Source organism: Petaurus breviceps, unplaced genomic scaffold, assembly GCF_028583685.1.
Source record: "Petaurus breviceps papuanus isolate PSGF00001 unplaced genomic scaffold, PetGlider_PUasm1.0 175, whole genome shotgun sequence".
Lineage (NCBI taxonomy): Eukaryota > Metazoa > Chordata > Mammalia > Diprotodontia > Petauridae > Petaurus > Petaurus breviceps.
In genome coordinates, this window is record NW_027185764.1 from 11438940 (window position 1) to 11463970 (window position 25031).

Sequence of the window (25031 nt, forward strand, 5' to 3'; positions counted from 1 at the left end):
TCCCCTTTCCATCTCCTCCTTTTTCCTAAACCTCTCTATCTTGGCTCCATTGGAAATGTAATGGAATTAAGTCAAATTCCATTGCCGATCATCATAGGAGCTTTGACCTCTGTTTTCAATGTGGTCTGCTTTGTCTCTCTTTAGGTAGGTTAGTGACTCAGTGTAGACAGCTGATGGGCTTTGGCCCCTGAAGCTCAAAGCTCCTGACCAAAAAAAAAAAATCCACTAAGTCCGAACTCCTCACAGTAACAGAGACAACAAGTGTACAATCCCACATACAACACTTCTGTTTCTTCTTGCTGAGGAGAGCATTGTGGGACATGGAACCCACTTAGAAAATCTCAGTTCTGTTGGGAGGAATTTCTCTACATTTCAATGTCTTTTTCCTATTTATAACATTTTAGAATTGAAGGTTAAAACAGGAAATCACTGCTCCATTATATATATATATATATATACTGAGATCAACCAGAGACCGAAAGAGAACACAGGAAAGGTCATTACCAGTGGAAGCCTCCAAGCTTTTGAAAACAGCCTGACTGTAACTGGCCTGGATTCCTTTCCTCCTAAACTTTATGCAACGAAATATATAATTGCTCTTCAAGAAAACTTAAAAAGAAAAGTTTGGAGAAAACAGAGTATGTCCTTTCCTAAGCACTGTGAGGATATAAACAAAAGGAAGATAAGAAGCAGAAACAGTATAGATGAAAGACCTAAGGAGATTACAAAACAGAAATGGTCAAAACTCTAACTGAACTTCACAGTATCTCAAGTGGCACTTCTAAGATGATCAAAAAGCCAGCGTCCCCACTGATACCCCTGTTGGGAGCCCATTAACACTTCCTGTCTAGAAGTTCCCCAAACATGTCAACATCAAAGTCTAGATGTAGCAGGATTACATATCAAAGAACTCAAGAGAAAAGAAGATGTGGCACATCTTATCCACACAGGAAACCGCACAGTGCCCATAAAACTTAGAATAACTCAAATACTGAAACGCCTCTCATATGCAGAAAGAGGTCCCACTAGATCATTCTGAAATAATGAACGTTAAATAATTATACTATTATGTTATCATTACATGTTATATTATTATAATTATACAAAAATAACACTGAAAGAATCCCATTAGATGGAATGTTTTTAAAGAGACACAGTTCAAAATCCATTAACTTGCAAAGCAAGATTAATTTGTCTTATTCCCATCACCTACTCACCCCTAAGCATCTAGGTAGTACAGTGAGTTGATCGCTAGGCCTGGAGTCAGAAAGGCCTGAATTCAAATCTGGTCTCAGACACTTACTAGCTGTGTAATGCTGAGCAAGTTACTTAACCTCTGCCTGTCTCTGTTTCCTCAACTGTAAAATGGGTATACTAATAGAACCTACCCCCAAGGTTGTTGTGAGGATCAAATGATAAAATATTTCGAAAGTGCTTAGCATAATATCTGACACGTAGTAGGCACTTAATAAACATTTATTCTTCCTTCCTTTCTTCCAGCCCCTACCCCAGTTTATGGCCACAAACACCACAGTGTCAAACAGAAGGGAAATCTTATTTATCACAGTGTTGGGGTTACCAAAAAGAGGAGGTAACAAAAGACAGAAAATAACACAAAGGAGTAATTTTGCTCAGGGTAACTAAAGAGGGCCAATACCATGGTACCAGAGAGTCCAAAATCTAGCTTTAGGTACAGAAATGTTGTGGGTGAAAACTCTTTTCATCTTTAGCCTTGGGCTGTCTTTGGCTCAGCCAGCTGCGATGTTTGCTTCCCTGTTTTCTTCCTAGAGAAGCAGAGCAAAGGTTCTGTAGGATTCTGCTTGACAATCCTTAGTTTGAGACACAAGCATGGCATTGGTCCCTCCTGCAGGACTAACTAAAGTTCTAACACAACTCTTCCATGCCAATAAACAGTGAACTCTTGTCTTTTGCAAATAGAACTGGGAGAAAAATCAAAAGGTGGTGGTTTTGGAATATCATGTACTGTCCCAACTAACCTGGATAAACATCCTGTTCAAAGAAGTCATTGAACTAAACCCTGGGGTTCAATCAACCCTGGATTTAGGAAAGTGCAAAGGTAGAGTTATTGTAAGACTAAATATTGCTTTAGAGTATGAGTGTTAGGGGGTGGAACATCCTGAGACTATGTCATACTGGGTACCTGTCTTCTAGGTCAGTGATACCTGAGGAAAAATGTTCACTGGAAGCTTCCCCTGATTTTTGCTTTGATTATGTTGACTAACAAAGGTTCATCATATCAAACTTGGGAAAAAAAATTCTTTAGGGAAGAATACTAAAGAATGGGGAGTACAAAGTTGTTTCTTTGAACTACTTATTAAACATGGTTGTCTGACACAATGCAGATGCATTATAGCTTCTAATCAATCAACAAAGCTCCCCATGGAATGTCCTGCACAAAAAAAATAAACATGTTGAAAAGATAAATTATATACAAAAAAGTGAGCTTATTGGCAAATATTGGTTCTGCTTCTTGGACATATACATGTGGGGGAAAGAAGCACCAGAGATGTCAAAGGAAGATCCAGTTTCCTACAGGGTAGAGGAGGTTAAGAAGTATTGAAAGAACCTGCTGCTGGCATTATAGCACTCACTTGCCAGCCCATCTCTAGAAATAGTATGTGGAGAAAGTCTCTAAGACACAGAGTTTATAGCTACCCAGTTAAAGGGTACTCCCAGAGTGGCTATGTGTACACTGTTTTGCTTTAGATGTCAACAGGAGAAGGAGTGAAGACAGGAAAAATGCCAAGCTCGCCACCTTATATCATTAGGGACAGGGTGGAGAAAGAAATAGGGAGTGATCCTGTAGTGATCATCTAAAAGTAGGAGACATTTACTCAGTCATTTGTTGTTCATTTGTGTCCAACTCTTCATGACCACATTTGAGGTTTTCTTGGCAAAGATACTGGAGTTCACCATTTCCTTCTCTAGCTTATTTTACAGATAAGGAAACTGAGGCAAAGAAGGTTAAATGACTTGCCCAGGGTCACACAGTCAGTAAACTCATAAAGATGAGTCTTCCTGAGTCCAAGTCCAGTGACCTATCCACTGCTCCACCTAGATGTATATTAGTTAATTAGGTTCTTTTACAGTCCAGTCCTAACAATGAACCTAAGGTTCAGTCAATCGATCATTCGACAAACATTTATGAAGTGACTACTATGTTCTAGAGACCACACTAAGCAACAGGGATACAAAAACAGGCAAAAGACAATCCCTGTCCTCAAAGAGCTTACAATCTAAAGGAGGAGACAACGTGCAAACAAATTTATATAAAGTAAGCTAGAAATAGGAAATAATCAACAGAAGGAAGGCACTGAAATTAAGAGGGGTTGAGAAAGGCTTCCAGTAGAAGGTGAGATTTTAGTTGGGACTTCAAAATCTGGAGTCAGAGGTCTAAGAAGTTTTTTTGTGTGTGCAAACCATGGTAAGATTGAATTTTTTTCAGGAAGACATAGAGGTGTGGCATTGGATTTCCATATAGCAATCTCCTCCAAGAAACCTTCTCTGATGAACTTGGACTCACTCTGGGTTGAGTTTTTTGTTTGTTTGTTTGTTTTGTGTGTGTTTTGTGTCCTAGTGGAAAGATCTGAAGCTTAAATACTTGATTTTTAAGTCCTTCTTCTGACAACTGGCATGGCTTTGGGCAAGATGCTTAGTTTCTCTTCACCACTGGATCTGTAGAAGTCAACTTAGCTTAACCCCTTCTGCTTTAAAAGTTGTACTCCATGACATTTGAAGTAAGAGATAACATATTCCAGTTTCTCTCCCTTCCATAAGCACAAGTTGCTCCTTTTCTATGTTCAGGAAGATGTTCCCCAAATCTCAAATCCAGCTAAACTCAAGTGATCCTTGGGTTATGATTAAATTCCTCTCCTTGCCCTTGCATCAACAACTATAAGATGTCCCAATTTCTATACGAAACATTCTGTTGCCCCTTTATTCTTGGCTGAGTTAGAAAAAGACCAAGATACCATAGATCTTGGAGTAGTTTTGTAGAAGTTGTCTTCCAGCCTGTCAGCTGATTGAGAAAAACTTTGAACATGCTGACCTGCTAACCATAGTAGTCTTAATTTTATGAGTTCCTTCATTTGCAAAATAGGCATACTCTGAGGATCAAAAGAGATTATGTATAGTGATTTTTTCCAATAACTGGAGATTGCCATAGGCATGTGAATTATTATTACATATTAATGAGATTTAGAAGTGGACAGTATCTTAGCAATCACCTCATCCAACCCATCTGTCTTTCAAACCAGGAAACCAAGACCCAGGGAGGATGACTGGTGACCTGAGGTCATAAAGGTGGTAAGTGGTAGAGCCAGTTTTGAATCTTAGTCTTTTGATTCTAAAGTCAAGGTTTTTTTTTCCCCACTACATCATCCTTCTTCTATTAAGTAAGAAATTCTGCATTCATTTTAGATTTCATTCATTCAACAAATATTTGTTACCACATTGTGCTAGGCAGTATAAGAGATTAAAAAAATATATAAAGAACATATTTTCTTCCTTCAAGAAACATATCGTTTAAGTATGGTATCACTAAGAAAGGCCCCTTTCCATTGCTAACACTATGAATTTATGAGAATACACCAATCCAGGGTGTCCCTAAAATCTTAGTATAGTTTTAAGCTTTAGTAGCTCAAAACTGCTAATACTTTTGGGGGGCATTTGGGAGACTCTTTGAGGGGAGGGGCTTTCCTTTTCCTCTTTGTATCCCTGTGGCCTAGAACTGTGCCTTGCACATAGTAGGCCCATAATAAGTGCTTGATGAAATGAATGAATCATGAATGAATGCAAAGCAGCATGTGATAAGTATCATGAGAGTAACATAAACAAAATGCTATAGAATTTCAGAAGATGAAGAGTTCACCGTGGGATTAGGAGGGTTGGAGATCAAGGAAGGCTTTTTATTAGAGGGGCTAGCATTGAGGCTTTGAAAGGTGGGTATACCTTTGAAAAGCACAGATGGGAGTAGAGAGAAAGCAATTCTATGGGATAACTATAGGAACAAAGGTTCTTATATCAATTCATGTGTGTTTGTTCTTCCCAATTATGCTATAAGGTCCTTCAAGGCAGGGACCTTCAACTGAAACTGCTCTCTCCAAAGTTACCGATGATCTTTCAATCGCCAAATGCAACGACCTTTTCTCAGTCTTCATCCTTCTTAACCTCTCTAAAGCTTTCAACACTGTTCCACCCTTTTCACTTTGATATTTTCTTTTTTCTAGGTTTTTGTGACACTGCTCTCTCTCCTGATTTTACTCCTACCTGACTGACCACTCCTCATTTTCCTTGCTGGATCTTCATCCAGGTCACACCTACTAATCATACCTTTCTTTCTTTTTTTTTTTTTTTAAAGCAATCAGGGTTAAGTAACTTGCTCAAGGTTAGACGGCCAGTTATTTCTGGGTGTGGTGCTGAGTATCTGAGCCCGGATTTGATCCCCAGGTCATCCCGACACTGGAGCCGGTGCTCTTACTCGCTGAGCCACCTGGCCACCCCTCATGCATATCTTTCAAGACGCAGTGCTGGGCCTTCTTTTCTTCTCCCTCTATACTATTTTACTTGATGAGCTCATCAGTTCCCATAGATTCAATTATAATATCTACTATGCAGATGATTTATAGACCTATTAATCCATCCCTAACTTTTCTTCTTATCTCATGTCTTGTATCTCCAAATATCTATTGGACATCGCAAACTGGATGTTGCATGGACATCTTAAACTCAATACATCTGGGACTGAACTAATTATCTTTCTCTCCAAACCCTGCCCTTTTTTTACTTTCTTATTACTGTCAAGGGTACCACTATCCTCTTAGTGATTCAGCCTATAACCTAGGTATCATCTGTGAATCCTCACTCTCATTTAGTCCTACCCTCCATTTTAATCTGTTTGCAAGTTCTGCTGATTCGAACTTTGCAGTATCCCTTGTATACATACCTTCATCTCTTGCAACACTGTCACCACCATGGTACAGGTCCTCTGCCTCATTCTAAGACTCTGCAAAAATGTCTGGTTGATCTCCCTTACTCAAGACTTTTCTCACTCTAGTCTACAAGCTACTCTAGTCTACTCAGCTATCAAAATAATCTTCTTAAAGTTTAGGTCTGACCTGACCTTTTTTATATCACCCTCTTAATCAATAAGCTCCCCATTATCTCTAGGATCATATATATAATCTTCTGTTTGGATTTTAAAGGCCATTACAAGTTGACCCCTTCTTACATTTCCAATCTTCTTATACCTTGATATAAGGTATATATATCATACACACACACACACATACATGCTCCACATGCTCTAACATCCAAAGGTACTGATCTCTTTTCTGTTCCTTGACTAAGACAACTCCAGGATCTGTGTACTTTTACTCTATCTTCACCTCTGTTTCTTGGAATCCATAACTTTCTTTGAGACATAGATAAAATCCTCTCTTCTGTAAGAAGCCTTTCCTAATTCTTCTTAGTTTCCAATGTTTTTCTGTCTATCTTGTTTGTGCAAAATTGATTTCATGCTATTTCATCCATCAGATTATAAGCTCCTTGAGGGATAGGGATGTTTTGTTTTGTTTTTTTCATTTCTTTGTATCCCCAGTGCTTAATACAGAGTTTGTTGACTTCAATAAATGGCTTGTTGACTTGAATTTTTATACCCTCTCACAGTGTCTCAGATTCTACTCACAGGGTTGATAACTAATAAAGAGCTGTCCATTAACTGTGCTATTTCTGTTCAAGTTATGGAATGTAGAAACAAACTATAGTTAGGATAAAATGAAGATAATCAGCAAGGGAAGGAACTAACATTAAGGGTTATCAGGAAATTCTCCTCAAAGAAGGAAGAATTTTAGTTGTAACTTGAAGGAAACCAGTAGAGCTGGAACTTGAAACTGTCTTTGAGCTACAAACCCAATGACCTTTCCATTATTCTGTGCTAACCTAGATTTTAGATTCTTGAGTTTGGATGCAATCAGTGCAGGGTGAGATGAAACCCAGGGAAAGATCCTTGTTACCATATGGGAAAGGAGATATAGAAGGTCTTTTATGGAAATAGGAAACAGGGTAGGCAAGATCTACAGGAGGCAAGGGAATACAGAATGGAAATACTGTACATTTCCTGGGGCTAAAGGTTAATAACCTATGCATCAAGATAAGAACAGCAGGTTTAGGGTTGTTAGGGTTGAGACTCTTATGAGACCAAGGAATGGTGGTAACCAAAATTCGCCTCATGCTAGATGTTTAAGTATCTTTCCTTTGTTCAGTATTGAATAATTCATTGTAGCATGGAATGAACATTATCTTCTGAAAAGTGGTATCAGCAGATTCAAGCTCTAGAAGGTCCACCAAGCTTCCAGGTCAAGTATGAGCCTGGCAACTGACTCATGGAATTAACATAAGGCTCAGGTAAAAGCTTGTTTCCAAAAAGCATCGACTACTTCAAATATACAAGGCATCTTTCCATGTATACTTTCATTCAGAGGTCGCTCAGCTTCTTTAACAAAAATGGCGCCGCTGCTATAGACACGGACTCACCTCAGATTCAGACGCATCCACAGATTTCTCCTTCAGATTGGCACTCTCCGTAAGCACTGCTCCATTATACTTGTTGCAGATGTCCTCATCGGAATAGTGTAGACCGCCAGGACTTGGTCGAGGAGGGGATCTAGGAATATGAAGAGAGGGGAAGGGGCCTGTAACAAATGACGTCGTATGAAGGGCAGCACTGAACATAAAACGACTTTCATCCTGATTTTCCCAATGAGCATACCGGAACATACTGATCCTCATCAGGCATATACTGAAGAAGGGGGCACTCTTGTGCAGACTTGGACTCTGATCTCCAACCTTCCACCACAGGCCAACAAATCCACTTAGTTACCTTTAGTTTCTTTCTCGAGGGTCAATTTAACATCTTCCTAATCCCTGATGCTGAATAAACATTGAGCACCTCTAAATTTGGGGCTTTTGTTACATATGACAGGTACTGAGGCCACTTGGAAAAGGCCCATCAAACTTACTCTGTAAGCCACAAAGTTAGTCTTTCAGTGAGAAATGGCCCTCTCTTTCCATAAAGTATGCCCTGATTAATTTGAATCAGGAGTCAGCAGTGCAAGTGGCACTTTGAGAGACCCTGTTGCGGTTTAATTAGGCAGCAAGAGACAACATCAAGGTGATGGGACCCCCATCATCTTCCATTTGCAAAGGCTTGATACTTAACTCAATGTGATTAGCCCTGGAATTGTGGTAATTAGGATTTTGGCTGTTTGACACCAAGACACTGAGTGGTTCTGGGTGGAGGCGAGGCAGCTTCTGAGGCATTTATCCCGTAGCTGCCTGGACTAGGTTATGTAGTTACAAAGGAAAGGGACTGCTGAGATTACCTACCTTTTTTTTGTATTTCTTACTTTGTATAACTTTTATATCATGTATATATATACTCATTTACATGTTGTCTTTTCTCATTAGCATGTGAAGACAGGTACTGTTTTTACCTTAGCACAGTGCCTAAAGCATAGTAAGCACTTAATATATACATGTTAACTTACTTTCTCAGTACCATGGTAGAATCAATCTATCAACAAGTATTTATTAAGTGACTACTGTTTCCCAGGATTTGGTGGGAAAAACACAATTATTGTCTTACCACCTAGCTTCAACTAGTCAGAATAGCAATTATATCCTATTTTTCTTGCTTTCTTCTAGGATAGATAGTTTTTGGCTAAGGAATAGACATGCATTTTCATTGTACTGTTTAGAAAAATGTAGGCTACCTTTCTTTCTCCAAAGGGACACTTACAGGAAATCATATGTAGATATCATTGGCCAGGAATATGTTTATTTTTAAAGGTTCCTATAGAAAGAACAGGAACTGGAAGGATAGACCTTTTGACCTTCTATGCCCAGGCAACTGTCTGGAATACCCAGAGACTCTGGTTCTTAGAAGAACTGTCAATTTGTCTAGGTAAAAAGTCACCCCCAAAATAAAAGACTTCGATTTTCATACCAACGGTCACTTATTTTATTTTATTTTTTTGAGAATGAATCTGTCATCTAACCATTCGGGTCCAATCTTTTCAGTCTAAGAAGTTGAATTGATGGCTAGCTCACAAATAAATCATAAAATATTCAAATGCAATAAATGCAGAGAGAAATAAATCAACTAGACACATATTGTAAAGTGCCAGTAAATGATGCTAGTCTATAACTGCCAAAGGATTGTAATTGTATGGAGAACCAGAAATTCAGCAGAACCACAAGCCTTAAGAGCCATGTTTCAATGCTCAATTTAGTTACTAACAAATGCTAGGAAGTAGCCTCAATAGCACAGTACAGAAGAGTACAGTTTCACAAGAAAGCTGGGGTGGAGAGAGAAAAGAGCTGACTTTCTCCTGGGTCTTTTGCCCTTAAGCCAAGTAAATGGGAGCTGCAGATAATTAGTTCTCCCAACTCTGAAATGGAGGCCAGTCCTGGCCTAAACTCAGTTTCACAGAGAATATCAAAGAGAAAGACATGAGATACGTTTTCAATAAAGAGGAAACATGTAGATAAGTTCAGTTGACAGCTTCTATGTCTGCCTCTTAGTTTAAATGTAATTATTCATAAAAGACATCATCTCCCCTGATAGAGTATAAGCATCTTGAAGGCAGGAACTGTGAATATTTTTTTGTCTTTGTATCCCCAGTGATAATGCACAGTAGGTGATTCAAAAATTCTTATTGTTGATTGACTTACGTTTGTCCAAGTCAACTGTAAAAGGGATAACAGAGAACTACGAATTTAAACATATGACCCTTGCTGCTCCCTGTGGACTGTTATGTGACCCTATTTATTTCTGTCTCCCTATGAACTTCATAACTTCATGTTATGAAATCTGCCAATTTAACTGACTACAGTGACATTGCATCATGTCTCATTTGAAGTTATACATCATATATGAGGCCAAAAATGTCTTCTAATATTCTTTTTATCCCCAGCACTTAGCACAGCACATTGCACATAGTAAGCACTTAATAAATGCTTTCTTCACTCATTCATTCATTTACTCTAACATACCATTTATTCAAATTCACCAAATGAGGGCCCCTGTTGTAATGGTGAGGGAATTTGAAGATCTTCCCTGCCCTTTAATGGGCTTTACTTGTAGCCCAACAAAAGAAGCTTGCTTAGGGCAGGCTTGTTTTTTAGGAAGGCCCATACCTCGTTACTTTGTAATAAGGCAGTGGGTCAGGAAGGTTGTGATATCCTCTGACCCTGGAGAAGGCTATATATACCCTAGGGTGAGGTTTTGCTTTGGAGCTTGCTCATGGAAAGAGTTATATGATTTGGCCAGATGAGACTCTGGGTAGCCATTGAGCCCCCCACTTTTGAAAACCCAGATGTTGGTGCTTCACTCTCTGATAACTAACTATATGTATATGTAATGGTCAGACAGTTGGAAGCCCTGTCTGTTGGTCTATTGAATTATGTTATTTTTCTCTGTATTTTTTGTCTGCTTGTAATTTCTTTTTGTATTTTCTGAAGTTTGGGATGCTGACTTTCTCCCCTGAACTAAGTGAATTTATATGTGTGTGTGTGTGTGTGTGTGTGTGTTTGATTACAGTAAGATTGTTAACCCTTTTTGAGTCACTTTCCTTTAGAAAAGCAGATCAAAGGACCTGTGCTAGCAGCCCTCCTGGGTATGCCAGGGTACTTGCTGCTACACCTGTCAGGGGGCCAAATCATAGAATATTGAGTGGCAAGAAGTGGTCAGAGTTAGAATGCTATACCTGGTGCCATTCTTCTTGGAGAAGGCGCTCTTGACATTGAGATGGCGACTGTTTAGCTCCAGGGCAGCAAATCCTCCATTATCCAGCGTAACTGATTCCTCCATATTGGAAATGCTTTTTCCTGTAGAAAATAAGCATGTGGACAATAAAAAGACCTGCTTGGTTTTGTTCATTAACAAGTACCTATCTACTGAGTAGAACCAACAGACCAGATCGATCCATAAGTACTAACAGAACCTCAATTGTGTGTCTAGTCTTGTGCTGGGAACAGTGATGATGAATGAGACAAAGACATTGCCCTCATGTAGCTTACAATTTAGTTGAACACACACACACATATTAAATGTTAATTAATAATAGAAGGTTACTCCAAAACAGCAGAACAAATGAATGGAGCAGACAATAATGACTTTAGAAACTGAGAGGGAAGAAGAGCTCACTTTAAGCTGTATAGATCAAAAGAGACTGACTGCCCTGAAGGGAGGAAGTGGACTTTGAAGAATAGCAGGAAATACATTGGAACAAAGGAGTGAGGGCTGAGGGAGCAGTATGAGCAAAGGCATGGACGTAGTGATGTTTTTGGCTTATGGAGGGCGACCATAATGAATAGATTGGCTTGACTAGTGTAACAGTTTGTAATCTCTGTTTCTTCTTCTAGAGGCCCATTTCTATTTCTACATCTGCTAAAGGCTACCTATGAGTATCATCATGTGAAGGCTATGGGGATGAGAGAGTGAGACAGAACAATGAGAGATAGTGGTAGGGGAGAAAAAGCAATAGAGTCTCCAGTGGAAGAAAGAAAATGGGAAAAGCTAACAAACAGAAATGGGGAGGGGACAGCAAAGGAAAGGATAAGGTGAGGCGACAGTAAACAATTCTGATGGAAGAAGGAATCAGTAGGGAAAAAGACAATAAGAAGGGACTGTATACCAGGAATTGGACAGAGGGAGGACAAGACAGAAGAGGTTTTGGATGATGCCAGAAACCCAAGGGCTTCAATGCTGCTTGTCTCTCAGGCAGAAATGGTAGACACTCGGGTAGACAAACATTTTTCCTAAGCTTCAATTATGATGTTACATTAATACTCCAGGGCGAGTCTGAATATCAGAAGCTGCAGGTCGTGTCGGTCTTTTCATGTCTGTTTTCCAGATGGAGAGGAAGAGTGAAAAGGGGGACATTTTCTATGCGCCAGGCATAGGGTTCTGTAATAGCATTAGCTCAGTAAAATGCCATGCCATTCATACATTTTAAATCCCACGGGAATAAAATCTGATTTACTAACACTTGTTAGAAGTGAATTTATATAGAAAAAAATAAATCCTTTCTTTGGGGAATGAATTGCTTAACTTCACAAATGGAAATGGCAAGCTTTTTACAGTGCCTTGTATTTTATTAACCCTTTAGGACTGGAAGCCCTACTACCTTGAGGAATAGTTAGTGGTAAAAGTCTATGTGCAGCATGATATATCAGCATGACCAGGCTCCAGGAGGTTAAGAGTTAAAGTGGCTCTATTACATATGGGCAAGTGAACCTTACTGGGACTCAACATTTCTAAGATCAAAAGGCAAGAGGAATTTGAAAGCTCCAAACTATAGAGCTAGCTTTGGAAAGGGTTCTGTTTCAACTATTTTTGATAGTTCTGGTCAAATCCTATTACAATAGATGCCTAGGGACTAGCCCCAGTTTCTTGCCCTGCTAGAATAATGTACAGAACATCACCTGAAATAAGCAGACCTTTAGCTAGAGCTTGTAAATCCTCTTGTTATGCAAAGATTTTGACATATTGATTTTTGTGTGTATGTGTGGTGGAAGAATTGACCATGCATGACAAATTTTTCTAACCACTTTTGAAGACTTTGGATTTAGAATGAAGGCAAACATGTATATGATGAGGTGCAAACCTTGATCAAATTTTTTGCATAACTTTCACAATCTAAAAGCATGTTTATATACACACACACATATCTATTTATCTACTCAGTAAATAGCACACTGGGTCTAGGATCAAAAGAGACTTGAGTTCATATCCAGCCTTATACAATTAAGTGTGGGACCCTGGGCAAGTCACTAAACCTCTATCTACCGTATCTGTAAAGTGGGAGTAATAATATCTACCTTCCAGGGTCATGGTGAAGATCGAAAAGTTCCATAAAAATGCTAGCCATGAGAACGATAATTTGTGTTATATTTAATAATACTTCTTTGTAGAAAACTTTCTGCTTTTTCACAGTCCTTTTACATATTTTGTTTGGCCTGCAAAACAATGCTTTGAGAGATATAATCAGCTTCATTTTACAGATGAGGAAACTGAATCTCAGAAAGGATAAGGGACTTGCTAAAGATCACTTGGCCATTTAGTGATAAGGCTGGGACTAGAACCAAGCCATCTGAAAGAAGACAGTATCTTTCCCATTACTTTACAATGCCTTAAAAAATACATCTGTTTGGTCTTTTGTGAGGTTTTTTTCCCCTCACCTACAAATAGGCAGAATAGCAAAATCTGTGGTATGGCCCAAAATATGGAGAAAGAAACCATGACATCTCAACTCTTCAACTTAAGAGCATCTGGCCAGGGCATGAAAATGGGAGAAATGAAACCCAAACTCTTACCTGTGTTGCAGTTTCTATACTTCTTATTCTGTCCATGCAAGACCAAGGCAAACACGACAAGCAGAATGAGTATCAGACTCGAAAGCGCCATCACCAGAAGAAACCACCACTCCTCATAGAAAGGAGTTTCTGATTGGGCTAAAGAAAAAAAAAAGATAAGCAATGATGAGAAAAATCCCTAATGGTATTCACATAAGCCTCCAAAAGAAGTATGTTTTTAAACAGCCAGTTCCTTTTAATTTCAGTAAAGAAAAAAGCATCTCTGTGGCATTTTAAAAATTGTCAAGATCACTAACAAACACTTATTGGGCATCTATCCTGTGCTAGGCACTCGGGATATTAAAATATGATCTCTGCCCTCAGAGCTTACAATCTAATTGAAGAACACACAGCCAAGATACACAACACAAGGCCAGTTAAGTGATGTGCCCAAGTGATGTGCAAACAGTTTAAGTACTAAAGGAGCTCAGAGAAAGCAAGGATCCCTTGCAGGTCGAGGTAAAAGAATTATAGGTGAACAAGTTCAGAGAGAGAAATGAACATACAGGTTATCTAGTCCAATCTCCTCATTTTGTAGATGAGGAAATTGAGACACAGAGAAGTGACTTCTCCAAAGCAACTCAGCTAGTAAATGGCCAAGGTAAGAGTCAAAGCCAGGTGCTCCTTAGAACCCCAATCTAGTACTTCACAGTATCAAGCCAGGAAAGGCTTCAGAGACATTACAGGACATAAGTTAGGCCTTGAAGCAAGGACAAGAAAGTGTCTTCTGCATAATAAGTCCTCAGTAAATGCTGACTTATTAAGCAGAGAAGTGGGACTGGGGTCATTTCAGGAAAGGTAGACAGTTTAAACAGAGGCAAGAAGGTGAGATTGTGCAGAGCATTTTAGGGGGAATTTGGAACAGCTTGAGAAATCTACATTTTGCTAAAGACAACACATGTTGGGACTAAAGCCACATTAAGAGTCAATTCATTGCTGCCCTCATGGTGTCATTTTTTTCATCTAGGGGAATTCATGCCAAATCTGAGGATTAGTGGGCCAGAAGTCTTAGCCATCTGCTTTGTCGTGTATTCAAGCACACTTTAAAAGGATAATGGCATTCTCTTACCAACAGTCCTATACTATACACTATTCTGCTGAATATTAAAAATATATGTGTAGGAGGAGGGAAGAGGGAGAAGAAGATAGAGATAGGGTTCCCCCAAAAAGGGAGAGAGAGAAGACAACTTAAGGAGGGTCAGGAGAAATTTCAGACAAGCAGAACAACTTGAAGACTTAATTAATTTATTATGTTCTTAAAAACAAAATAAATTCTACATAAGAGATTCGTGGTTTCACAGCTTCATATACAAGTATCTCCTTTTCTGATACATATGGAAATGCTCACTTTATTTGGTGTTTGTTAAATTCAGAAAAAAAAAAAAAAGAAATAGGCTCATTTCATATTTATCAGAGAACTAAAAGAGAAATTAGATAGGGCTGTGTGCCTGGGATTCCTGGGCCAGAGTAGCATTGTAACTTCAGCTTTTTTACCTTCTTGTCCATTCCCAATCTTTAGTTTCTCACAGGGGACTATGGTCAAGTGTTAGGTTTGACCTTACTCACCTAGAAGCACCTTATAGTTATGGTAATTTGAAACTACTTATCTGGGCTCACTTCTGCTCTCGGGACTCTATAGCTTCAGGCAGTAGGGATGGAGAAGAAAGTGCCACTAAGAAAGCTGTATGTACATCAGGGGCACTAGGGCAGGCTGCCCGACAATAGCCTCTTTTCTTTTCCCCTTTCATGGCGGCACTGTCTTGGCTCACTGCCCTTAGGATCACAAGATCACAGACTTAGGGCTGGAAGGACCCCCTGAGTCTATCTAGTCCAAGCCCTTCATTTCACAAATGAGGAAACAGCCATATTGAGTGGTGACCTAAGCTAACCCAAGGTCACACAGGGAGGATGTGTCAAAATCTCAAAAGGATTTGAACCCAGGTCTTTTGATCATGTCCTCTGACTCCAAATCACTTTTCCACGGTACGATTTGGCATCTTTTTAAACTGATTTTACTTGTGTGTGTGTCATATATACACATGCATACACACACATACACACAGAGATATGTACGTTATATTGTTTGGTTGTTTCAGCCAGGTGTGACTTTTCATGACCCCATTGGGAAGTTTTCTTGGCAAAGATATTAGAGTGGTTTATAATTTCCTTCTCCAGATCATTTTACAGATGAGGAAACTGAGGCAAACAAAATTAAGTGACTTGCCCAGGATCACAGAGCTAGTAAGTGTCTAAGGAAGAATTTGAACTTATGAAGATGAGTCTCCCAGATTCCAAGCTTAGTGCTCTATCCACTGTGCCACCTAGCTGTCCCACATAAGTACATTGTGTATGTATGTATGTTTGTATGTACGTGTTTAAATATATGTATAAATATATCTGCACATGTACACATATGTATATATATAAACATCTATAGTATACACATAAATACACTTCCCTCTTCTCTATTTATTAAATCTAATCAACATCCAACCTCAGGAATATTTCCTCATTTCCCTGCCCCCTACCCCAATCCATTATTGACTCATTGACTTTAATGGTCACATCCTTGTCATGGGTTGGAGATGTAAAATATGTGTATTTTATATATATCTGTGTGTGTGTATGTGTGTGTATGGCAATTTGAAACTACTTAGCTGGGCTCATGTATATATATATATATATGCACACATATATAATATACTCTTATACATCCCTACATATACATACATAAGAACATACATATAAATAACTTTTTTCCATCAAGATATATCTTATTTATGAGAATCATAACTTGAAAAAAATTCAAAGGAGGGCAATGATCTTAACTGATATGAGAAATGGCAAGAATTTCCTCACAGAGGTATCCCAGAGGGGGCCACCCCATGTTCTTGATCAGTGTCTCCCACTCATGCTATGCTGAATTATGTTTGGGGTACCTTGGAAGCTTGGAATTGATCAGGAATCTCACCTATTGATACAATGCATAGGCTCAAGATGGAGTTCCAAGAATGCTTACAAAATAAACCCCACATCTGTCTTTGAGAGAAATGTTTCACTGGAAAAGTAGAAAATGTGCTCACTCCAGGAATAAGTGGGGTGAATTTGCTTCAGATAATGTGGCACCACAGGGTTTCTCAGGAGATGACAGGATTTTGATTCCAGAAGATATAAACAGGCCTTCATGCTTCATATTAAACACTCTACCTAACAAGTCCAAACAAATCCAAGACCTATTGCCCAGAAGTAGCAGAGACAGGCTTTGTAATGGTAAGAAAAGGTCTGAGTGGTTCTATTAGAAATATCTCAGTAGGACACAACATCACCTAATTCTGAGCTGCCTGGGTATGGGAAAAATGCTGTCAGATACAGATCCATTTACTTTCCTAAAGGACATAATAAAATGAGCACACTCCAGCTGGTGATTTAAAACTTGTGTTTTGGACCCAATGGGATTTCAGGAAAGCATTTAAGTAACATTCCTCCATGAACTAGAAAAGTAAGTGAGTCATGTTCTTAGATGACCTAGAGAGCAAGGGACTAATTTAAAGCAACCACATGTGCTTAGAATTAACAGTAAAGGGGGAAATACAAACATACACCACAAATATTAAAAATCATTCCATTAACACATGTTCAGTAAAAAAGAAGAAGTGTTTTCATGGGAGAATGAATACATCAATTCCTTGCTTATACTTAAAGTCATCCCAAATACATTTCACTGAGCACCCATTGAATCTTTGGCTTTGCAGTTATTTTGGTTTATAAAGTACAAATTGAACACTCTGCCTGCCCTCAAGAAGCTTATAAATTAGTAGGGGAAACAGAATGGATAAATGAATATGCTCATGTCTCTTCTTCCATAAATACTTACATTCAGCCCAGCCATCACTTCAAGATCTTTCTCTCTTCTCCCTAGAAGATGCCTAGAAAGATTCTTCTACACTTCCTGCTTCCAATGTCTCAGCACCCATTGACTCTTTACAATTTGGCTTCTGACAACCCTTTCCCCTAACTCTACTGAAACTGTTCTCTCAATTAATAAATCACAGAATCTAGGAGTCAGGAGACTTTACAGATGATTGAGTCCAATCTCTAGACTAACAAAAAAATCCCCTGTACAACATGCCTAATGAGTGATCTGTCACCCAAACTTTGTTTGAAGGCTTCCAGAGAGGAGAAATTCACTCAGTCCCAGCAATGGCCCACTGTCCTTTATAAAAATTCTAGTTAGAAGGAGCTTCTCAAATCAAGTTGAAATCTGCCTCTAGCCATTCTTCCTCATTCTCTATAGAGGACAATTATAGTAAGATGAATCTTCCAGGGGATAGCCCTTCAAATTTTTGAAGGCAGCTTTATGTTTGCTCTAATCTTCTCTCCCAAAGGCTAATCCTTGCTCATTCCTTCAACCAATCCTTCTATATGACATGACCTATAGGTCCTTCATCATCCTGGTCATCTTCCTCCAGATGCCAAATCAATACTTGTCAGTGGCCATCCTACTATCTGGTACCCAGAAATGAAGACAAAACCAGCAATGTACTTTGACCAAAGCTGGTTGGTTGTTGTCCTTCGTTCTCAGAGAGGACCAAAATGACATCACTACGCTAGAGGCAAGTTTCAATGTGCCCAGCTGTGACTGATCAGATCCATAAAAGCTCAGAATGCTTCACCATAGGGCAGGCACAAATAGTCCTTGTGAACATTTGGGGTGGATTCACCAGATTTGTGCATCCTGTGTTTCCTCTGAGCTGTCTCAATTGTGCTTTGCTCATAGAGCACAGCACCTTCTCTGATGTGGGCACACCATGCTGAGCAGTCCAGTGCCAGTGTCTCCCATGTCACACAATCAATTCCAAAGTTCTTGAAAGAGACCTTGAGAGTGTCCTTGGATCACTTCTTCTGACCACCATGTGAGTGCTTGCCCTATGTGAGTTCTCCATAAAATAGTCTTTGGCAAGCCTATGTTTTGTACTCGAACAACGTGACCAGCCATCAGAGTTGTGCTCTCTCATATCCCTAGTCCTGGACACTGGCTCACTCTGAATATATCTAGAAATCATATTAAGAGTTTTGGCTGTTATATGATAATCCTGACTTATATTGAACTTGTAGTCCACTCCACTTATTTTTCAGAAAAACTACTCTCCAGTCACATCTCTGTCATCTTATACTGTACTTATGAAGTTGATTTTTTAAATCTAATTCAGTCCAATGTTTTAGCCTGTCAAAATCTATTTGGATCTTGATTCTATAATCTAAGGTGCTGGAGGCTATATCTCCAAGTTTCCCAAGAAACCCTCCAAGTCGGTGTCGTCTGCAAATTTGATTAGTGTGCTATCAATGACTTTACCCAAGTAATTGCTAAAATGGCTTATAGCATGGGGCCAAGTATAGGCATTTGGAGCACTCTGCTTAGGGGACCCCTCCCCAATTGGCATCAAACCATGAATAATTAATTACTCTTTGGATCCAACCATTTAACCCACTCCAAATCCACTTCACTGCTCTACTATCTAATCCACATCTCTCCATCTCATTCGTAATAAACAGTATGAAAGATTGCCAAAATTTTGCTAACATGTAGGTACCTCTATCTATCGTATTCTCCTGATCTACAAGTATTGTAACACCTTCCAAAAGAAAAATCTGGCATGTTCTTTATAAAGTCATTTTAGTTATTTTTTACCAATTCTTCCTCTTCCAAATATTCATTATCCATTCCCTTTAACAATAATATTTTTTAGAATTTTGTGAGGAATTAAAGGCAAATTCATTGATCTATCACTCAGACTCATTCTCTCTTTTTTTTTGAAAATCAAGATATTTACTCTTCTCCAGGTTTTTTCATCTTCCATGATTTTTTTTCTTAAATTATTTTTTTTGTTTTCAATATTTATTTTTATAAGAATCTGAGTTCTAAATTCATTATTTTTCAAAGATTACTGAAAGCTATCTCACCTACAATGCTTTCAGTAACCTCAGGTGTAGTTCACCTGAGCCTAGTAACTTCAATACAACAAAGAGAGCTGGGCACTCTTTTACTAACTCCCTTCCTCTCTGGGTCTCAGTGCTCTATTATCCATTCTCATTCTGTCTTCTCCAATCCAAAACTCATTCTCCTTGACAAAGAAACAGAAGCAAATTAAGTGTTGTAAAGTTCTGACCTAGGTCCATTTTCATTCTGTTCAACCAAAGAAGCTGTCTTACCCCTTAATCATTTTTGAAATATAGTTAAAAAAATCTTTTTTATTGCCCTTAGATTTTCTCCAACAGGCTCAGAGCATTAGCACGCTGATCATATTATTACCTTGCAACACCTTTCTACTCCTTCCATTACTTGACCTTATTTTTATCCTCTGTACATATCTTTTAAAACATCTAAGTTGGCAATATGGTAATATGTCCTGCATGGTTGAACATGTATAACCTATCTCAAATTGTTTAATGTCTCAGGAAGGGGGAAGATGAGGGAGGAAGAGAGAAAATTTCCAACTCAATTATTTTTAAATAAACATTAAAAATTGTCTTTACATGTAACTGGGGGGAAAATAGAAGATTATTAAGAAAACAAATCTAAGTTGGTTGGGGATTTCCCTCATCGTGGAACTCCAATGGGAAGATTCACATCAATTGCTTCACACAACGCCAAGTCTTTACTCTCATTGGAATTGTTCAATTCCACGCCGCCTGTGTCAATTTCTGCTTTCGGATTTTAGTACAGTTGGTTCTCCCTGACCTTTTTCTGAACCTTCTGAAATGTTATTTCTTAAAACATGGGCATTTATGTTTGGATTTTTCTCTTCTTTATCCCAAACTTTTAGGTGAAGAGATATTTCCTCCCCCCAAATCCCCATTATATCCATCCTAGCAACTATATCCTCTTTAACAGTTCCTCCACCTTTGAATTTTATCTAAGAAGTTTCTCTTACTGGCTCCTCCCCCTTTTTAAAGGATGAAATAATTAAAGTAAGCAAATAATTCATCACCCTTCTGCTTTGGGCAGAAAGAATTCCAGAAGACTCCAGATAATTGAAGTCCTGTTTCTCTCCTACATCACAGCTTTGTGCCAAGCTCATGATCTGTGTGACAAACTACTCATTTATTCGCCCTTTCTGTTCAGGTGTTCTCCTGTATACTCCAATGACAATAATATCTTCACCCAACTGCTCTTCACCATGCTTTTGTCCTCTTGTTCTTGAATTTGCTCACATGATGTGTCTCTTTGAAGTAAGATTTTACTTTGCTTTCTCCCTTCCTGGTACACACACACACACACACACACACACACAGATACACACTGTTTCTCAACTTAAACCATTTTTATTCAATAAAATCTATCCTTCCATGGCCATATCGTAATCACAACTCTCAACTCAGTGAGGTCAAATTTACCTCTGTGCCTCAGTCCTTTGCTGTTCTTGATAGCAGTTGCCACTGTAGAAAAGTACTGACAAAAAGCTATTGGGCATCTGCTCCAGAGCGGTCACTCTCCTTTTCATCTTGTTAGTATCCTTTTACATCATTAGCATCTTGAGAGCCATATTTGACTTTCTTTCCCTTGTCTTATTAACCTTTGATTTTTTATACTCACAAGTCTGGCTTGTCTTACCAACTTCCATCTTCTCTGCTAATTCTCCTCTTCCTCCTTGGGTTCATTGCCTCTTGGAGCTCAAGCCCTTCTCTACCTGTCTTCCCTCCTCATCAAGTTATTTTCCTTCTTCAGCTCTAGCCCTTTCCTTTCAATTTGAATCCTTCTCTTTCTCCTCCCCAAATCTTCCTCCAAATCAATTTCTGACCTCCTTTGTATTTCTGAAAACTTCCAAATTTCCTTTACAATTCTTTCTTTTTCTTCATATTTATATACACAAAAATACCTACATAGGTCTATATATGCATATATGCACATGTATGTGTTTATTGTACATACACATATGTGCACGTATATTTGCATACACACACACACACACATATATATATATATGTATATACACAATTTCCCTCAGTATTAGTCTCTACCCTGAAATTAAATCCTGCCTTCCACATTTCTAACTACTCACTGAACATCATCTAGACCTCACTAGTGCCTCCAATTCAACATATCCCAAACTGAACTGATTATCTTCTCCCCTTAACCCCATTACCTGATATAGCTACAGAAGGACTGCTAGGTTCTCCATAACCAAAATCATTCACTGCTACCACTCGGAATTCATAGGTCACCCCCTGCCGGAGCTTGTCCAAGCTGACAGTGTAGGATGTAGCACTTCTGGGGATGTCCTTCACAAACATATCCCATAGTCCTTCATCTGGAAAGGAAATAAGAAAAAGAACTTAATAGTTATTCTTCTTCTTCCCCTCAAACCTCCAACCCAATGGAATTATTCCATTGTAAATGGTTGCCATTTCTGGCATCAGTGAAGATTGCTGCTTGTGCTAATGGTAATACATAATTATTCAAGAATGGATGATCTTTTCATTCTTCATCTGGACCAATGACATGTTTTGGGACTTGGGGCATGAGGAAGAACAATAGGGGAACCTTATAAAACCAGATGAGATAATACTAGTAAATTACTTATCGCAGTGCCTAGGGCATAGTAGGCTCTGTATAAATGCTTAATAAATGTCTGCTCCCTTGACTCCCTTTTTCCTTTGTAACCAATTCTTAAATCTCACACCAAACAGACATCATATCAATACTCCAATACTTCATGGGGATTCTATGGCTAAGATATTCATCAACAAATGCCAGCCAACCAATGGTGAGCCCACTTTTACTTAGACTGGTCTTTGGACAGTAGATTCAATCTGCCACTGAGATTGCACTCAAAATCTTTCCAGGAAAGTAGAATCTCAAAAAGCATGCCCTCCCTTGGCACAGAACTTAGAAACTCAGGATCACCTTCAGATGCCAAAATGAAGCATCAGAGTTAAGTTTTTATGAAGGGTAGACATTGTATTAGGAATTTTGTCCTCAAACCACCCCCTGGGTATGCAAGTCTCTCACACTATGGCATTTCACCTGATTCCTCTTTTCCCTAAAGTGCCCAATTATCCAGATTCAGAACTTCCTAAACTTGACCCATTTGATCAAACATATTTCTTTGTCTCCCTCTCCCTCATGATCCTTGATCTCTCAACATTGTACTTTTCAAAATGCTCTAAATTACTATTGATCAGAGAAATGCAAATCAAAACAACTTTGAGGTACCACATCACAACTATGAAATTGACTAACATGACAAAACGGGAAAATGATAAATACTGGAGAAGATGTGGGAAAATTGGAAGACTAATGTATTGTTGGTGGAGTTGTGAATTGATTCAAACATTCTGGAGAGTAATTTGGAAATATGCGCAAAGGGCTATAAAAATGTGCATACCCTTTGACTCAGCAATATCACTTCTAGGCCTGCATCCCAAAGATATCATACAAATGGGAAAAGGAGCCACATGTACAAAAATATTTATAGCAGCTCTTTTTTGTGGTGGCAAAGAATTGGAAATTGAGGGGATGCCCATCAGTTGGGGAATGGCTGAACAAGTTATGGGATTTGAATTAATGGAGTACTATTGTGCTATAAGAAATGATGAGAAGGCAGACTTCAGAAAAACCTAGAAAGACTTATATGAACTGATGTTGAGTGAAATAATCAGAACCAAGAAAACATTGTACACAGTAACATTGCATGATGACTAACTTTAATAGACTTATTTCTTCTTAGTAATGCAAGGATCTAAGACAACTCCAAAAGACTCATGATGGAAATATCATCAACATTCAGAAAAATAACTATGGAGTCTGAATGCATATTGAAACATATTAGTGCCATCTCTCTTTTTTTTTAATTTTTGTTTCTTCTTTCTTGTGGTTTCTCCCATTGGTTCTAATTCTTCTTTACAACATAACTAATGTAAAAATAGATTTTAAATGAATTATATGTAGAGCCTATATCAAATTGCATGCCATCTCGGGGTGTGGGGAGAGGAGATATGGGGAGAAAATTTGGAACTCAAAATCTTATGTAAGTGAATGCTGAAAACTAAAAATAAATAAATTTATTTTAATAAATATTTTACTTTTCAAAAGGCAATTCAATAGCCTTCTTCTGGAGACACAAACAAATGTCTCTCTGATGGTAGAAATTTAGGTGCTATGATAGGCTAGAGAAGTGGGTCTATTCCTCAACAAATACTATATAGGCCATCACTATTTTTCTTTTTTGCCTAGACTGAAGTTTAATATCCTGATACTCCATTAATCCTGCTAGACCTCCACAAAACAGTGATAAATTCTATCACTGTACTTAAATATTATATACTTTTCTGAACTAGGTCAGTATACCAAGTTTGTATTGTCTAAGGAAATTCTTCTTTTGTTTTGTTTTTTTGCTTTTCAGAGGGGGAAGGCAGGGCAATCGGGGTTAAGTGACTTGCCCAAGTTCATAAAACTAGTAAGTGTTAAGTGTCTAAGGCTGGATTTGAATTCAGGTTCTCCCTAACTCCAGTGCCAGTGTTTTATTCACTGAGCCACCTAGCTGCCCTGATAATTTTTTAAAGAAATGTGTGAGAAGGGAATGTCAAAAGGAAGGATACAACATGTAAATGGAGAAGTATATATGTCCAAATTTGAATATATACATACTAAATGTTTGCAAAATGAGTGTAGACCAAATGATGTCTAATGTCCTTTCCAACTCTGACTTCCCATGATTCGATTATGAGTAAGGTTTCTTATTTTAGCATCAGGCTTTCTTCAAAGTCAAATTTGAATGATAACATACAGGGTGTTTTAAAAGTCTTAGTAAAGTTTAAAGCTTTATCTGTTTACGATAATAAATGTTTGGAAAAAATCTATTTAATAGCTTAAAATATTAAAATCTAAAACTTCACTAAGACTTTTGGGACATTCTGCATATTGAAATCTCTAAGAAAGATATTATTGTTGGGTTGTTTCAATTGTGTCCAACTTTTTGTGACCCACTTGGGGTTTTCTTGTTAAAGATACTAGAGTGGTTTGCCATTTCCTTCTCCAGCTAATTTAACAGAGGAGGAAACTGAGGCAAAAATAAGCAAAAAGTATTAAATGACTTGTCCAAGGTCACATAGCAAATAAGTGTCTGAAGCTGGATTTGAACTCAGAAAAATGATTCTTCCTGACTGCAAACTTCCAGAACTTTATCCACCATACTACCTTACTGCTCCTCTAAGAGTCATAGTATGCTGTAAAACTGTATACTGTATACTGTATCCAAGGTATCTCTTTTTTATATAAAATATATATATATATGGATTACATAAATATACATATATACACAACACATATGTGTATATATATTTTAAAAATATTTACTAGACTTATGACTTCTAATTTTAAATATAAAATTAATCAACTAAAATTTAAATAGAAAAAATTCTTTAATAAAACTTATATTGAGCAAAATTTCTATACTAAAATATCTACTTCAAATCATGAGTAATTACTAATTATATACATATGTGCTTATATATACATATAAATATACATACACAGACACATGGATAGATAGATAGATAGATAGATAGATAGATAGATAGATAGATAGATAGAT

The 25031-nt window shown here is 38.1% G+C and overlaps 1 protein-coding gene across 1 annotated transcript in view; it reads right to left on the reverse strand.

The window, feature by feature from the left end:
* SDK1 (sidekick cell adhesion molecule 1) overlaps positions 1 to 25031 on the reverse strand; it is a 1154843-nt gene that overhangs the window by 11678 nt on the left and 1118134 nt on the right. Inside the window, exons 44-47 of the mRNA XM_069084769.1 lie at positions 21582 to 21746; positions 13399 to 13536; positions 10788 to 10908; positions 7555 to 7684 (exon numbers count right to left, since the gene is read on the reverse strand). Coding sequence (XP_068940870.1) covers positions 7555 to 7684; positions 10788 to 10908; positions 13399 to 13536; positions 21582 to 21746 — 554 coding nt within the window. The remainder of the gene's footprint in view (positions 1 to 7554; positions 7685 to 10787; positions 10909 to 13398; positions 13537 to 21581; positions 21747 to 25031) is intronic.